The sequence below is a fragment of the Leptopilina heterotoma genome, unplaced genomic scaffold, assembly GCF_015476425.1.
Source record: "Leptopilina heterotoma isolate Lh14 unplaced genomic scaffold, ASM1547642v1 Lhet_212, whole genome shotgun sequence".
Taxonomy (NCBI): Eukaryota; Metazoa; Arthropoda; class Insecta; order Hymenoptera; family Figitidae; genus Leptopilina; species Leptopilina heterotoma.
Genome location: NW_025110930.1, coordinates 2,103,176 through 2,119,477, shown reverse-complemented (window position 1 = coordinate 2,119,477; position 16,302 = coordinate 2,103,176). Strand labels below are relative to the sequence as shown.

The 16,302-nt window shown below is 28.7% G+C and overlaps 2 protein-coding genes across 2 annotated transcripts; both read left to right on the top strand.

The window, feature by feature from the left end:
* The first annotated feature begins 1,764 nt into the window (after positions 1-1,764).
* Positions 1,765-8,343, top strand: LOC122501694. The gene is made up of 7 exons (XM_043611353.1): positions 1,765-1,768; positions 4,121-4,357; positions 4,479-4,676; positions 4,996-5,205; positions 5,294-5,488; positions 5,575-5,814; positions 6,038-8,343. The coding sequence occupies exons 1-7, from the start codon at positions 1,765-1,767 to the stop codon at positions 8,341-8,343; spliced, it is 3,390 nt and encodes a 1,129-aa protein (XP_043467288.1).
* Positions 8,344-13,910: 5,567 nt separating this feature from the next.
* On the top strand, positions 13,911-15,638 carry LOC122501693 (odorant receptor 33b-like). The gene is made up of 5 exons (XM_043611352.1): positions 13,911-13,959; positions 14,047-14,702; positions 14,823-14,927; positions 15,271-15,426; positions 15,540-15,638. The coding sequence occupies exons 1-5, from the start codon at positions 13,911-13,913 to the stop codon at positions 15,591-15,593; spliced, it is 1,020 nt and encodes a 339-aa protein (XP_043467287.1). The 3' UTR covers positions 15,594-15,638.
* Positions 15,639-16,302: the final 664 nt, after the last annotated feature.

Sequence of the window (16,302 nt, the reverse complement as noted above, 5' to 3'; positions counted from 1 at the left end):
GAAGGAATGCAATCTTTAGAGAGGATTAAAGTTTACAAAATTTCTTTACTGCATTTTCTTGCAATAATTCTTACTGTACTTTCTAAATCTTCTGAATTAGTGAGAAATCTCAACGGTTTATAGCGAGGAGTATACTCTTGTTTCAAATTAGGGTGTGTAGAAAAACAAGAATTCTTAGCAGCTTTATATAAAATTGTAATAAATTATAAATAATGAATTAAATAAGAAAAGTAAGATTAAGTAAGTAAAAAGTAAGATATCCATTAAAAATGTGTGTTTATGAGGATTTTTAAATATATTTTTTCTCTTTAACGCCATTTTTCTCAAAGTCTTCATGTGCTAGACAATTTTGGACCTCGAAATCGTCTTCAGCTACAAAATATACATTGGAAACGACTACAATATCAAAAATAACACAAAAATAATTTATTTTTGATCTTTACCCCCACTTTTCTCAAAAACCTCCATTTTTTTGGTTTTGCGCATATGCGTCTTGAAATGCAGGCTTCAAGCTTTATTTTAAGACCTCGTGGAAGTCTTTCTCTCCTGCACGTCAGGTGCAACATGCACTTAAAGACCCTAATATGCAAGACCAAAAAAAGAACTAGAGTATTTTGAGAAAAGTGGGGGTAAAGACCCAAAAAGGAAGATTTTTTTGTTTTTTCGACATTGTAGTCGTTTTCAATATATTTTTGGTCGCTGAATACGATCTCAGGTCTTAAAATTGTTTACCACGGCAAGATTTTGAGACAAATGGGATTAATGAGAAAAAATATAATGAAAATCCTCAAAAATGTGTTTTTTGGGGTCTTTATGCCTATTTTTTCAAAATCCTGGCATACTAGACAATTTTCGGATCCGGCATTGTATTTAATGAACATTGGAAACTACTTCGGTACCAAAAATGAATAAAAAAACTATGCAAGCTTGAGTTTTTATACATTCAAATTAATTATCTCTTAGTGAGATAAGTTTAAGATGCATTTTTTTTCATATTCTCTAGATTTATAAATTAGTAAAAATGTTTACTAATTTGAATTAGTGACTGACTTTTTGCTTTTGTGTTTGTAAATTTTACTAATAAATTAGTCAAAATTAGTATTTTACTAATAAATTATAGTCAAAATTACTATTTTACTAATAAATTAGTAAAAATGATTATTTTACTGATAAATTAATAAAAAATTACTATTTTACTATAGTAAATTAGTAGAGATTGCTATTTTACTAATAAATTAGTAATAATGACTATTTATTAGTAAAATTTAATAATTCAAGAGCAAAATTTCAGCCACTTATTCAAACTAGTAAACATTTTTACTAATTCAAGTTTAGAGAATAGGGATGAGTTTTTGAAAAAAACAAAATTATTTATTTAAAAAAAAATTTTAAAAACCTACTAAGTGTACGGGTTTGAAAAGGATTAATTTATAGTAAACAGAGCACTAATTTTTTTGTGAAATTATATAGCTAAAGAGAACTCAAAATCTAATTAAATTAGTTACTAGAAGTTTAAGTAATTTTTAACTAAATTATACAAGTAGAAATTTAAATCAGTGATTGAATTGTTGCACGAAATATTCCTAAGACATCTCAAAAATAAATAGTTATATTTATAATTTATATAAAATAATATTTACATAAAATTACTTAATTTTAATTAAAAATTACTTTCAAATTTCAGATTGGAAAGAGGACTGAGAAACACATACTCGTTGCATCTTTTCTTTAATTCGCGTCCCCACACGGATATGACATCAATCAATGGGTAAAGGCTAACTTCCATAACCATTGTGGGTCAGAAGGATCGGTGCAAAATTTTAAAACCGTTTTTTCTTGTCGCGTTTGACCACGTGTTTTTAAAATCCCCTCTAATTTCAAATTTCAATTTCTTACAAGTAAGTGTTAATTTCGCGAGAGTTCGATTTTCCAAAATTCGCCTTCGTCCTCACAATGTTAATTTCAACTAATTTGCAGTAAATTAAATTAATATTTAAATTTCGGGAGTGCTCGTAATACTTAAAATCGCGATCGTCTGTAATTAAAAAAAGTTCCCAATTTCCTTTTTTTAAACACGTTGTTCGGGAGTGTTCGAAATTTTGTAAAATCGCGAGTGAGTGTTTTTTGCTCCAGAAAAAGGATATGTGCAAATTCAGAAGGAAGCCGAGACTCATCTCTGTAAGTTTATAATATTTAAAAAAAAATTTAAACATTACTTTACTATTAATATTTCAATTTTAATATTATATTCTTTGTATGTATTCAAAGTTGTACGTACATTTTATTACCATATGATGATAAGTCGTCACTTATCATATGTCGGATTTCACAAGGAAATTCATAAAAAAAATTAATTAACGTTATGAAAATATGAAGGAAAATTAAATTAGCATTTTTCTATTCAATTAATTTTCAATGTTTTGTTAATAAAATTTACTAGGTTTCATTTATCGAAAAAGTATTGATTAAATTTTTATTTCTGAGAGTTCAAGATTCTACTTCTAGATGGATATACTTTCGTTTCGTTTAAAATCAATAAGGCTAATAATTTAAAAAAGTAAATAAATAAAGATTTAAAGTTTAAACTATTGACGAGTTTTATAAATAAACATATATTCAAACGTATTAAATATATATTTATTTAGTTTTTTATATTTATTTATATAGTAACGTATTTATCATTTTTATTATAATTATATTTTTATTATTTTACAAATTAATTAATTCGGTCAAAAAACAAAAATCACAATAATAAATATTATTATTATAATAATATGTAAGAAATAAATTAGAACTTTTATTTATTTATTTACAAACTTCATCTCGCAACCCTTAGGGATATAAATCTAAAAAAAATTAATTTAAAAGTAGAAAATAGAATAAAGTTAAAGTAGAATAGGTATAAAATAAAATGTAAAATAAATAATAGAAAATAGAGTTATAAAGTATAGAGCTGCAGAATATGCGCCAGTTTAATTGCTTATTAATTCTCTGTTAATCAATTTTTCAATATGCAAATGTTGACACTCTTAATCACTGTAGAATTACGTTTTTTCAAAAGTGCTGATAATAAACGCAAGATTCAGCGATAAATCGTTCTGCGCAGCAAAAGGATCAAAGCAAAAAAAATTGTGTATAAGTGATATGAAAGTTTAATTATGTGGGCAATTACCTTATTTACTTTTTATTTGTGTCAAACAACCCAGGGAAACAGTAATTACCTTTTAAGTATATAATAAAATTTATTAACTTATAACCAGGATTATTAAGTTTTTTAAGTGCAGTAATAAACATTAAACTGTTTCTAATAATAATTTGTAATTAGCATAAATAATTAGTTCAAAACAGTACTTAATGTTTTATTAAAATTTTATTACAGAAGTGACAAACTTGGAACATGGTCAAATAGAAATTTTCACATTCGATAATGTGGAATATTTATTTTTCGGATATAAAGTTACGTTTGATGAAGCTTTCACAATTTGTGTAAACTATAAAGGGCAACTTGCTATTTTAAATACCAAAGAAAAAGCAGAGTTTGTAATTAGGGCAATGGCAAATATATTGGGCAAGTGATTAAAATTAAAGACAACATTAGTGAATTTAGTAAAAAATTATTTATTAATAGACATATTATAATTTAAAATAAAAATACTTCCTCTATGAGGAAGCAACTAATTGAATATTAATTAATAATATAATATTGTACGTTTATTTATATTTTTATTGAATTTATATAAAAAATAAGTAAAATTATATGTCGAACTGTAAAAATACTCCGAAAGAAAAATTTATTTGATTCAAATAATCGATTAGTTGTCTATTATCAAATAAATATTTACTTGAATCAAATAATATTCATTTTGATCAAATAAATTTTATTTACACCAATAATTATAGTATTTGAGACAAATACTTTTTAAATATAATAAATAAAATACGATACATTCTATTAACTGATGAAATAAAAACTATTTGATTCAAATAAATATTTGTTTTATAGTAGACAAGTAATCAGTTATTTATTTGAGTAAAATACATTTTTTCTTTAGTTTTCAATTAAATGAGGAGAAAAAAAAATAATAGAAACACTGAAATACTATTAATTCTTTCTCTATAGAATCAGGAGAATTCTGGATTGGTGCACACTCGAATAAAAAAGATATATGGTATTGGATAGACAACAATAAAAAATTGAAACTTGATCATACTTTTATGGGCGGTTTCCGTCTATGGGATCCTTCTGAGTTTGTCTCTAGTGTTGATAGTTGTTTAACAATATATGGAAAAAGACACAATATTCCAACTTTCATTCCTCTTCAGTGTTCAAAAAAGAGAACCTTCATTTGCGAACGAGGTAGATTCTAAAAAATTGATAACTATTATTAAAATTAATTTCTAAAATTATTTCCCAATAAATATAAAATAGAAATATAGTGTATATTTTAATTTTCATAATTGTTTATAAATCTCGTTAGTGATTGATAAAATTGGCATCGAGGCTAATAAAATTGGTGTTGTAAAAATAGAGAACGGAGAATTTGTTCTCTATTCAGCAAAAGCAACTTGGGCTGAAGCTGTCGCTTATTGTCGACTACAAAATTTTCAAATTGCTGAAGTAAAATCCAAAGAAGAAGCTCGTCTTGTAGCTTCTTCAATGTTAAAAGCGAGGCCTGGTAATTTAATCAAATTTCTGTAGCTTTTATCCGACTCTTTTTAATTAATCTGTAAAAATATGTGACGCGATCAAAAAGAATGATAGCCAAAAAGCAAAAAAAATTATGTTTGCAATTTTTTGAATCAAAATACACAAAGAAAATAAACACTTATTCGAAACCAGTGGTTTATACTTAAGGTAAAAATAATCTTAAAATTGCTTTAGGTTCCATTTTTCAGAGCACGTCACATATTCTTTGTTTAACGTTTTGATAAATTTGATTAACGATTTGATAAAGCATTAAATAATATTTGTTGAAGAGAAAATATGTTGTACAGATAAAATCGAGAGCGCATGGATAGGTGGTCACTTTAAGAATAACATTTGGAAATGGGTAGCATCCAATGAGATCATAGATACTAATAAATTTTGGTCAAACAATACTCTAATGGCCACTGGATGTTTATTATTAGACAGTCATATTTTCGAAGAACCAGTCTACATTAGTGCCAAATGTAATCGGAAACGAAACATATTATGTCAGAAAAGTGAGTAATGTTTGTTATCAAGAATAATTTTCAAAAAATTAAGCTGAAATTTTAGCTTCAAGAAGGTTAATTCAACAATTTTATTCAGCCACTGCGAAAGAATTAATCAGCAAATTGCCAACACCATTGGAAGTCGATGGTTGTCCTTATTGGATTGGAACTTATCCTCTAAATTGGCTTGATGCTAGTAGAGCATGTCTTGCTATTAATGCATCATTGGTAATTTTCGATTCAGCAGAAATTATAAATCATATGATGAATCTCATGGCTGATTACAATCACGGTTAGTTAAATTGTAATTTCTTAATGGACAATTCTTGAAATTCTTCTTTAGAATTAACACAATTTTTGTTCATTCCGTTCTGAAAGAATTGCGACGTATTTGGACCGATGGATACAGGAGACAAAACATTTCCAAAGAAGGAAATAATCATTGGTATTGGAAAAGCACTGGGAATCCAATATCTGAGTCTAATTTTATTCCCTGGTGCTCCGATTGTTACGGGAGTGAATATGAAAATTGTTTAAATTTAGAACGAGATAATCGCAAGACGCCTGTGGTTTACGGTCTGAATTGTAAGAGAAATCAAACTTACGTCTGCCAACCATGTAAGCATACATTAAATACTTTAAGATACATTAGATTAAGAAACATTAGATTTATTAAATACATTAGGTACATTAGATGCATTAAATACATTAGGTACATAAGATACATTAGATGCATTAGGCACATTAGATACATTAACAAAAACAAAAAAGAATACAGTAAAACAAAAGTTATAACTTTTTAAAACAACGTAACCTCAGGTTTATTTATAACTCTCCGCAGGGAAAGGGCATTGCGTTTCACACCGAGTGCAAGACGATTTACTGATGAATTCTGATTTTCTGAATTTGTATTCGGGTCTTGCTGACATGAAACCGGTAAAAACGCCAACAATTGTGCTAAGTCAGAATTCTTCCACAGAAACTAAAGAAGAGAACGTGCCTTTCCTTTACGAGGATGTCAGTAACATGAAAACATTTCATAGCACTGAATCTTATTATTCGAGTTCACTGTCCTATGCAACTTCACAACAAGTGAATTTTTTCCTCAAAGAAGAAGCTACTGTGTCGTCGGTCATCAAAGAAATCTCCAAGAAATTTGAAGATAATCACAAAAATTCCAAATATAATTTACTCGAATCAACAGAGGTAAACGAAACAAATTCACTAAATTTCATTATTCAACTTTTCAGTCTGCAATTTACACTACCATCTTTGCCGCAGTTTGGTATTATTAAGGTGGTCAGTGCCGAAGATGCTAATCCAGAGAATGTTTCTCAAAAAGAATTTTCCAAAACACATGAGTTTGAAAATACTGAACCGACTTTTGAACAAACGGCAACGACAAATGCAATATTAACAGAAGAGATAGTAACTACTGATGGTTTATACGGAGCAAATGTTGATTATGACGATTCAGCTTCTACAACTTCGGAAATTGTGGAAAGGATTACAGAAGCAACGACTGATAAAGAATTTCTAAAAACAAACGAAACTTTGATTGCAGCAAATATCACTAAGGATCTGAATATTTCGGCTATTCTTCAAAAGGTGATAGAAGAGGAGCTGCAGTTACTGAATCAGAAAAATGAATACACAACTAGTAGAAAATTTCTAACGAACTCGGGAAGTACAAGTGAACCAGAAAATGAAACGGAGATTATAATTCCTCCTTATTTCGCAATTGAATCTCCCTTGAGTGTCGAACTTAGTGCAGATATGGATAATTTTGTACCAACATTAAAAACCACAGAACGAACTATTACGAACGAAGGAATTATCACCAAAAAGACTCCGGACTATGATGATCTAAAGATTAATCCTTACGATAAAAATTCTATGCTCCAACTTGGAAGATTCTTCAAAAATATTTTTGCTGACAAAACTTCCAATGCACAAACAATTAATTTAAATTTGATTTCTCGTCCAAATTCGCCAGAGGATAGTCAGAGTATTTTGGAGAAAAATTATATTCAAAGGGATACGAAGGGTCGAAAGGAACACATCGAAACAAGTGATTCTCCTTCTACTTTTCCTCTATTTTACCGTCTTGTTGATTTGCTCAAAAAATCAGACAGTAACAGCAAAAATGGAAATAATAAAAAAAGTGCTGGTAGCAATCCTCAGAAACTGTTCAACATTCTCAAAAATTTAATAAATGGGGTAAGAATTGACATAAACGAGACGCGATTGAAAACTTACGTCCAAAAATTCGTTAGGGAAAAGTTATCAAAAATTTACGATTCCTATAGTAGTAAATCAGATAATTGGCGCAAAAATTTCGAAAACATACTCAAATTACTAAATGGTACGACAGTAAACTTTCAAGGCGAGAGGGTACAAATTCGTCTTGGAAGTTTTGCTTATAAAAAGCAACCAGTTAGTCAAGAAAAAGAAGGAAAAAGAATAGAAAATAAAACCAAACCTTTAAATGACGAGAAAAATTCGTTTAGCCATAATCATTATCCGTACGTGAATAAATCAACGAAACAAAGAAGTAAATACGAAAAAGAGTATATTTCCAACGATGGAATTTTTTCGAAAGTTCTTAAAAGAGCCAAAAGTAGAAACCAAGTAGTGAAGAAATCCATAAATGCAGAAAGTACCCTCTTAGCAAAGACTGAAGAAGCTTCGATTACGAATTCTGATTCTAAAAAAAGCAGCAAGGTATCAGAAATGGTATCGATTTATTTTATTCTAAAGCAATCTAATGATTTAATTCCAATTTTGGAACTTCATATCCGAATGCCGGCGAATTCTAATTTTGACAAAGGATCAATAGAAAATTCTCGATCTTTAAGAAGATCAGAAATTAAAAAAATTGACAGTGCGGAAAAATTTGAAAACTCACAAATAGGAGAAGGAAATGAAAAATTTTTAGAACTTGACAAGAAGAAGTTAAGTGGCGAAGAAAATCGTTCTGCTCTTAATTATAAGAAAAGAAGTGATTTTGTGAAAAATATTATTAGTAATGTGACGGACTTTGGATCTATTTCTGACTTGAGACGAAAACGTCAATTATTGTTCTTGGCACTCAAATATTTGAAACTCATAACTGACGAGAGGGAGAAGGAATTATCTGGCGGGTAGAATTGTATTTTTTCTTCTACGCTTTTGGTAATATAGTATTAATAATAAACATTGAAATTTAAAAATCAAACTTGAAAACTTTTTCTCATTCTTTATTTTTTCTAATAAAATTTTTATATATTTTTGTATAAGAATATTTAAATATTTTTTCATAGTTTATTGATAAACTTATCACTCGATCGAAATAGTTTTTCACACTGAAAACAAAAATTATTTCCATATAGGTATAATTTATTGTTTTCGGTGTGAAAAATGTTTTCTTCTTTTAGTTGTCGATCAAAAACGTTGCTAACTTCACCGACTTAATTTTGTGCCAACCCAGATTGAAGCATTTGAATCAATTTTGAATTTTATAAAAAAAATTCTTACAGCTTTTCTAAGGATATCAAATTGAAACAAAAAAACGTATCAAAATTGTTGAGTGGCAACAATTTTGACGCAACAATTTTGATACGTTTTTTTGTTTCAATTTGATATCCTTAGAAAAGCTTTAATATCTTGAAGTAGAAATTAAATTTTAAGATTAAAATTAAATAATATTAAATCTTAAAACTTGAAACAGAAGTTTAAATATATTTACAAGAATATTTAGGTTCAGAAAATATGTTCATATCAATTTAAAAGAGAAGACAAAGCAAGAGAATACAGTTCCTGTTATATATCGTCGTACAGACTGTTGCAATTCTAATTATGGTAGCACGAAATCAATGTAATAACATGTTTCCGGTCGACTGGGACATAGATACCATACCTAATTGCACAGACACTTTAATACAGTGGTTGAAAATGTATCCGCTACACGGAGAGAAAAATCAAGCGTTTTTAGTATGGAGACTTCCTATGGTAACTTTGTATGAACGCCCTGCTTAAGAGGCGTGTCCTTATACCTCAGTTGCATGAAACATATACTAAAATAGCATGGATCTCTTGCAATCGTAGTATACTGACGTCCGATGTGTTTAAAGGTAGAACTTTTATGCTGATAACGTAGAAATTGATACAAATACAGCAGAAATAAGATTAACTGTCCATACTAAAAACGCTTGATTTTTCTCTCCGTGTATAGTTTAGAAAATAAAATACTAAACGAGGCACCCTTAACTATATCGACATATGTACGTTATCTTTCACGTTTTAAGACTTTATAATTTTGTATAGTCGTTGATATGCCATTATGAAAATTTATTTATAAAATTTCAACCTCCTTCTATACTCTCTACATTGTACGTTGTAACGATCCAAATCGTTTTCCTTATTTTTGTAAATATGCCGTTCTCGTAGTTTCTCCATCTTACAACTTATCGCGCCCAGCGATAGCCCATAAGGTACCGCAACCTTCGGTAATTAACCGAATTATATATTCGGGTGTCATCGGGCCACACACCAAACGTGTTATGGATTACGATGACGATCTCAAGCGATTCTCTCATCAGAGAGAAGCGAGACTTCAAACCGCGATTTTCCGCGCGTAATCGATGCGCTGCGTCGCATCCTCTTTTTTTTATATAATTTAAGTTTATTCTTTAATTAAATGTTTTTCAATTATTAATCTTATTGTTTTCTTGTGTTGTGCGCCTTCTCCATAATAGGATTATTTTTCGTCTTATCAGCGATCCAACAATCTGCGAACTTGGTAAGTTTGATCAATCTTTACTCATCTGTGTGGCTCGTCTCGATTTGCAACTGCTCATCGAACTACGTCGGGGTTGCGAACTACTCGCAGGTTGGATTGCCCTTTTTATTGGATTATGGAATCTCTGCTCAAATTATTGTGTCGGCTATCGCGAGCCGAACCCTGACTTTTGCTCTTTTTAGAATTATTTAAAGACTCGCGAAGTTCCATTTGGAGAAGTAAAGGAGGGTCTAATTCTAAGAAACCTATACCGTACTTTTAAACCTCGTAGACCCTACTTTCATACTCCTAGACCCTACAATTAGAAAAAGAAAAAATTGAAGATTTGCTCAGATTCAATTGAAGCACTTGGGATGAATAAAAGTGGAATTTTATGTGTTTTATAGCGTCTACATACACGAAGTGTATATAGACGCTATAAAACACATCAGTATTTATCAATTTAGAGTACTTTTTGCATTCGCAGTGTTTCAAATAATGCATTAAAAAATAATTCAAAATTTTCTTTTAAAATGTAGGGTCTACGAGGTTTATAAAGTAAGGTATATTTTTTTCGAATTAGAACCTACTTTACTTCTCCAAATGGAAGATTGGCAAATTTCCGCCTGTTTTGGGAGTCAAAGTAGGGTCTAATTGTATTAGAATTAGACCCTACTTTACTACTCCTAACACTCAACAGTACCTGAAAATTCAGGGTGAAAGTAGGGCTTAAATTTCGACTCCGGTATAAAATTTGTTACTCGTGGGTTTTGGGACAGCTCAATACGAATATGAAGTCAGTGTTTAAAATTTGAAATGGCGGATACAATATTGCAGTTGACAAAATGAAAACATTGGTACTTGGGCATTTTGCAGTTTTTCAAAATTTAAAATGACGTGATATATTTTTTAAATTAAAATAACAGAGAAGTTATTCAAATTATTGTAAAATATTGAAAATAACGATTTTTTAAAAATATCTAAATAAAATTCTGGCCAAATAACTCCTGTAAGGTCTTATTCCCTACAAAGCACCGAAAATTTCCTGAAACTTGACACGATATCGTTGAGCGAGGTTAAAACTATTGAGTGACGATGTTCATGGAGGATTAGGTAGTTATTTAAATGTCTGCATGTGAAGAAATATTAAATATCAAATTTGAGCATTTTAAATCAGCAAGACCAAAAATTGGCATATAAGTCCACTTAATCTCTCAATCATCAGTAAACAAAAATGTGATGAGAATGTAATCCTTAAAGTCGTAGTAACTTTAAGAAAAAAAAAGGTTTTATAAAACATAATAGAAAACAGGAACAAGAACGCAAATAATGCACAACGGCCGCGAACGACAGCGAGCGAAGCGAGTCATTTGCGCGCGAATGAGAATTTAATTTAATTAATTTTAATTTAATTTATCCGGACGGGCGGGCAGATTTTTTTTAATTAAAATTCTTATTTATTGTTTTCGGTGTGAAAAATGTTTTCTTCTTTTAGTTGTTGATCAAAAACGTTGCTAACTTCACCTACCTATTTTTGTGTAAACCCTGATTGAAGTATTTGAATCAATTTTAAATTTTATAAAAAAATCGTCACAGCTTTTCTAAGGATATCAAATTGAAACAAAAAAACGTATTAAAATTGTTGCCACGCAACAATTTTAATACGTTTTTTATATATATGCATATATGTAAATATTTATATATGTTTGTAGTTAAAGTCCGAAATTCAGGTAATGTGCACATTAACTAGTTAATCTGCGGATTACCTGATCAAATCCGTTAAAGTTCGAAAGAAAATTTTTTTTTCGAACATTAACTAGTTAATATCCAGATTAACTAGTTAATGCGAACATTGACGAGTTTACTTTCGTTAAAGTGCGAAAAAATAATTTAATTGAAATAAAACATAAATTATTATTGCTTCAGAGTAAAATTTTTTATTGAATAACAAGTGTACAATATTGGAACTTTTTTAAAAATAAACTTATTACTTATATATTAAATAATTAATATTAATTATAATTTATTATTATTATATAATTATAATTAATATAATAATTAATATCATTATTCAAATTGTTATTCAATTTTATTATTTTTTTTTAAATAAACTTATTACTTATTATTGCAAGATAAAGAATTATGGCATTTGGAGTTACAGACCATATTATTTTTACGACAAGCACACCTACTGGTTCTGCATTTGGATTTGCAATCGCACTTTTTAAAAACCCTGACCAGAACCAAGAGATTGTTGTATTGCTGTTTGACGCAAAGAAATTTTAACATTAGGAACATCTTTTTCTGTGAGAAATATTTGTTTACAAACACTAAATTGCCCAGTTTGTAAAAGCCATCATCTGTCCTATTAAGTACAACAGCCAAAATGGAACGTGCATCCGTTTTTGCCCTGTCAACATCAGGTCAAAGTTCAATTGAAAATTTTCAATAGAATGTTTTCAATAGAACCATTAATTACTTACTTTGTCTCTTGCTAAATTGATAGACAGTGTCTCGAATTTCACGAAATCAACTTTTCGCACTTTAACGGTTTGATTCTCGTCAATGTTAGCATTACCTAGTTAATGTCTGAATTTCTTACTTTAACTGTGAATCTTAGGTAATCCGCAGATTAACTAGTTAATCTCCACATTAACGGATTTCGGACTTTAACTATAACATATATATATATCTGAAGTAGAAAGATTTTGAATCATGAATTAAAATTAAATAAAATTAAAATTAAATCTAAAAATTTGAAACAGAAGTTTAAATATATTTACAAGAATATTTAGGTTCAGAAAATATGTTCATCTCAATTTAAAAGAGAAGACAAAGCAAGAGAATACAGTTCCTGTTATATATCGTTGTACAGACTGTTGCAATTCTAATTATGGTAGCACGAAATCAATGTAATAACATGTTTCCGGTCGACTGGGACATAGATACCATACCTAATTGCACACACACTTTAATACAGGGGTTGAAAATGTATCCGCTATAGTTTAGAAAATAAAATACTAAACGAGGCACCCTTAACAATATCGACATGTACGTTATCTTTCACGTTTTAAGACTTTATAATTTTGTATAGTCGTTGATATGCCATTATGAAAATTTATTTATAAAATTTCACCCTCTTTTTATACTCTCTACATTGTACGTTATTCGTAATACATTGTTTGCTGGAAGTATAATAACGAAACAGGTAAATTAAAAATTATTACTTTAACCTTTAGAGGGCCGGGTTTTATTTATTTTGACGAATTTTTTTATCGAATTGACTTCTTATTTATACATTTTTTAAAATAGAAGACTACTAAATGCTTAAGTCTTTATCGTATAAAAAATAATTAATTAGAACTGATTTTGGTTTTAAATTAAACCCAGAAATTTTTGATTTAGGTAAAAATGACAGAAATATAACCTCAAAATTCTTTGCTTCTTCGGAGCGAGTCACGTATGTAATTAATTTTTTAGGGTCAAATACTAACAATAAAAGTTGGAACTGTATCTTGAATTTGATAAATAGAGAAAATGATCCTATTAACGAATTTTTTTAGACGCATTTTTTGGTAAAATAATTTTTACCGTTATTGTACTTTATTGTTGAAATATTAATAACAAGAAAGTAAACAATTATTATGATTTCTGTGACTGTGGAAAAAATTAAAACTGCTATTATTGAATTTTTTGCAAATTGCACTAAAGAGCTCGCTATTATTCCATTCAATATCAATAATGATAATTACTCCCTCATTCTAAAGCTCTCGGTCATTATGTCCTTCAATGAAAGGTAATATTTGCAACTATCATATTATTATTTTTTAACATCCTTATAATTTAAGGTACTTATAATTTAAGTTACTTATCATTTAACTTATAATTTAACTTCCTTATAATTTACCAGAATTCGTTTTTCGATTTTCACAATAGGTTCTCGTTCTACTTCGAAATGGAATTTCCCCTGCACGTGAAAGCTCTACTTATTTGTGGCGTGTGGAGTAAAAATTTCACACATACTTTCTTATTTTTTCTCTATAAACTCATAGTATTATCAATAGTTTGTAGCTTTTCCCTGTCACTTTTAGTGGAGTGCTTCAGAACAATCGGATCAGATGTTGATTCAATTCGGGGACTTTTCATCGCAGTACCCTTTTTCGCTGCTGTTTTAAAAATGATAATATTTAACTTATCTTCGAAATCACTGAAAAATTTATTCAGTCTATTTGAGGAGAAAGTTTGTCAACCAACTTCTGATGCAGAGTGGACAGTATGGGATGGTTGTAAAAAAAGTGTCGACTCTATATTTTGGATTATTTTAATTGGCACTTTATTGAGTGGATCGGCATTATTGTCATTACCATTGTTGGAGGGACAATTGAAGAATTGCATGTTACCATTTAAAACTTATCAGCCTTTTGAAATTGGAAATGCGAGAACTTATTGGTTGACGTATGTGTGGCAAATTTTGGCATCGTACTATGGTATTTTGTTTAATGTCACTTCGGATACTTTGGCATATGGAACGATAGTATTACTGTGTGGGCAATATGATATATTTTGTTTGAAACTTTCGAAAATTGGTAATAAAAATGAATATTATTCGATTAAATATTGTGTGGAGCATTTCGCGATTATTCAGAAGTTTATTTGGTATGCGCAAGATTTTTTCATGATGGGAGTGACACCTCTTTTTTGCTTAAGTCTCATAACGCTTGCAGCAACTATTTTTAATGTCGTTCAGGTCAGTGGAAGAGTACTTAAATATTTCTTTAGATGTTAATTAACTTATTTTTAATTTCTAAATTTTAATTTCTAGTTACTAATTTTTAATTTCTAATTTCTAATTCTTAAAATTGTGTAGGTAAATTTATTCAGCGCCAAGTTTTGTACGATGCTTATCTTTCTCATTTGTATGTTGACGCAAATTTTTCTTTACTGTTGGTTCGGGAATTTTTTAATAGAGAAGGTATTATTTTAATTTTATTATTACATACTATTACTTGCTTTTTTTAATTACAATTGAATTAAAATAAACCATTGAAGGATTAAAGTAATCCATCGAAAGATTTTTTTTCCAAATGGTTACAAATGATTCGATTTTGATTTAGAGATTACATATTTTTGTTTCTTCTTCTTTCTTCGTGAAAAGTCACAAAAAAATTAATTTTTTTAAATTTAAGAGATGCTTTTGCAAATAAAATTGTAGCATAAAAAAACATTTTTCAGAGCAAATAGAATTGTAGTATTTCGTAATAATCAAACTAATTAATCAAATTCGTCAAATTAGTAAAATTTAAAACATTTTTCAGAGCCAAGAAGTCACGAATATAATTTATAATTGCAATTGGTTGAACTTGTCGAACGTAGAGAAGAGAAGTTTGAAATTTTTAATGCAATTTAGTTCAAAAGGAAATGTTTTCTCGTATCATGGGCAATGCATTTTAAATCTCAATACTTTCGTATGGGTACTTAATTTTTAGAATTTTATAAATTTTCAATAAATTATTATTAATGTAATTTTATTCATTTTTTTAATATAATATTTTTAAATACATTAAACAAATAATGTTGATTGCAGATTGTTAAAGCATCATATACGGCGCTTAATGTTTTGAAACGAAGTGCAAATTGAACAACAAAAAGGCATAAAGCAATATAAAAAAAATTAAATGAATTTAAACAGTTTAAATAAATTTTAAACAAAAATGGTACAAATTTTCTTTTATCCTGACATACGGACATCTGGAATTTAATAAATAAGGTTTTCTTATTCAACTCATGAGATAAACCGTACAAAGAAATAAAAATTGGTATTTTTTTAATGATCCTAAAGTTCTGAACTTTCGTATGAACGAAATTTATTCACTTTTTTATTTTACTATCAGAAAAAAAATAATTATAAAGTTTCTAAATGCGAACATTTAAGTTTTTAATTTTTATTTCAAAACTGAAAGTTATGAAAATATTTTTAAGATTAAAAAATTTATTCGTTCATTTGTAAGTTCAAAACTTTTGGGTCATTCTTTAGTAATTGCTAATTTTTAGCAAAAACGATGATTTATTAAAAGGGTATTTAGATATTACACGCAAAAAAATGGTCCAGTAAAATTGACCAATATGGGTTTGGTTGCAAAAAGTTCGGTTAATTGAAACAAAGGGCAGGTTGTCTTAACCGAACTTGTTCGGTTGCGAAAATCAAAATGTTTCGGTTATGGTAACCACTCATTCATTTGTTACTTTAAAAACATTACTTCATGTATGTTTTTAAATTTCAATCTTTCAGTGGAGTCAGCAGAATATTAATATGAGTGGAGATTATAAACAACTGCTGATTAAATGGA